Raw genomic sequence first — 1,495 nt, forward strand, 5'->3', positions numbered from 1 at the left:
GGGGGGGGCACCAACATTTGGCAATGGTGGGGGGAGAGGATAACGCCCCCCAAATTCACAGTGTTTGGCCCTGTTGGGGTGGATTGGGATGTGACCCCCCCAAAAAAATATTAATTAGTAGAAAAAAATTAATTAAAAAGTACCAAACAGCCCCAAAAAGGGGTGGGGGGCGGGGGGGAGGGGAGCAAAAAAAATTAAAAGAAATATTAAAAAGTAATTAAATACCCCAAAATTGGGTGTGGTGGTCAGGGAGGGGTCCATGGTGGTGGCTGGGGGAGTCCAGGGGTCCGAGGGGATTCAGGGATCCTCAGAGGACGCTGAAGACGGAGGGCGGAGCAGAGCCGTATTTGAGGCAGAAGGAGCGCAGCAATGGGATGAGGTGGGAAAATGTGGGGCGGAAAGTGGGGGCTGCATCCCAACATGTCTGCAGGACCCGGTACAGCTGGGATGGGGGAGAAATGGGGGGAAGTGAGGCAGAAGTGGGGGAAATGGGGGGGAAACGGGTCAGAATGGAGGGAAATTGGGGGGAAAAGGGCAGAAATACGTGGAAAAAAGGGGGAAAAGAGGGGAAAATAGTGAGCAGAAATGGCATCGGGTGACCCTCACCCACAGGGACAGCCATGGGGATACTTATGGGGCAGGGGGTCCCACTTATGGGGCAGGGGCTGCCCCTCACCTCGCAGGGACAGCCACTGGGACACGGCAGCCTCCGTCCGCTCTCCAGGACCTCCATCAGCCGCAGCACCGTCATCTGCCCCTGCGTGGCCCCAATCATCTCCAGGAACTTCTGCTTTTTGGGCGGGGAGGACGACACACACAGGGGTCAGAGCCGCTCGCCCCCCTTATTTGGGGACCCCCTCCCCCATCCCAGACCCACCGCTGGGGGGCTGAGCGCGGGGTGGCAGTGGGTCAGCAGCTCGTAGAGCGTCACTCCAAAGGACCACACGTCCGATGCGAAGGAGAACTTGCACTCCTTGAGGCACTCCATGGCGAACCTGGGGGGCACTCGAGGGGCACACTTATGGGGCACACTCATGGGGACACGCTTATAGGGGCACTGGGGGGTGGGCACAATGGGGTCACTCTTATGGGTGCACAACGGGGACACCGCGGGGACATTATGGGGGCACAATGACGACGTGGGGTGACAGGGACCCAACGGAAACCTTATGAGGTCCCTATGGGGACACAATAGGGATTCAGTGGGGGCATGCGGGTACAGGGACCCAAGGGGGACCCAACAGGGACGCTACGGGGACCCAATGGAGACACAATGGGGACACAAAGGGGACCCAATGGAGATCCAATGGGGACATGGGGTGACAGGGACCCAATGGAGATGCTATGGGGACCGCACAGGAACTCTATGGGAACCCAATGGGAACAAAAGGGGACCTAACGGGGGGCCCGAAGGGGGACCCAACGGGGACCCAATGGAGACCCAACGGGGACACAGGGTGACGGCCCACCAGAAGACGGGGCTGTCGCCGTCGTC

The 1,495-nt window shown here is 59.3% G+C and overlaps 1 protein-coding gene across 1 annotated transcript in view; it reads right to left on the reverse strand.

Annotated features, from left to right (window-relative positions):
• Positions 1 to 6: 6 nt before the first annotated feature.
• The window catches only part of TYK2 (tyrosine kinase 2), an 11,679-nt gene continuing 10,190 nt past the window's right edge, over positions 7 to 1,495 (reverse strand). Inside the window, exons 21-24 of the mRNA XM_042891729.1 lie at positions 1,470 to 1,492; positions 878 to 995; positions 677 to 787; positions 7 to 442 (exon numbers count right to left, since the gene is read on the reverse strand). Coding sequence (XP_042747663.1) covers positions 308 to 442; positions 677 to 787; positions 878 to 995; positions 1,470 to 1,492 — 387 coding nt within the window. The 3' untranslated portion in view covers positions 7 to 307. The remainder of the gene's footprint in view (positions 443 to 676; positions 788 to 877; positions 996 to 1,469; positions 1,493 to 1,495) is intronic.

Source organism: Lagopus leucura, unplaced genomic scaffold (assembly GCF_019238085.1).
Source record: "Lagopus leucura isolate 7727_CA_CO unplaced genomic scaffold, USGS_WTPT01 35125-1_obj-0_obj, whole genome shotgun sequence".
Classification (NCBI taxonomy): Eukaryota; Metazoa; Chordata; class Aves; order Galliformes; family Phasianidae; genus Lagopus; species Lagopus leucura.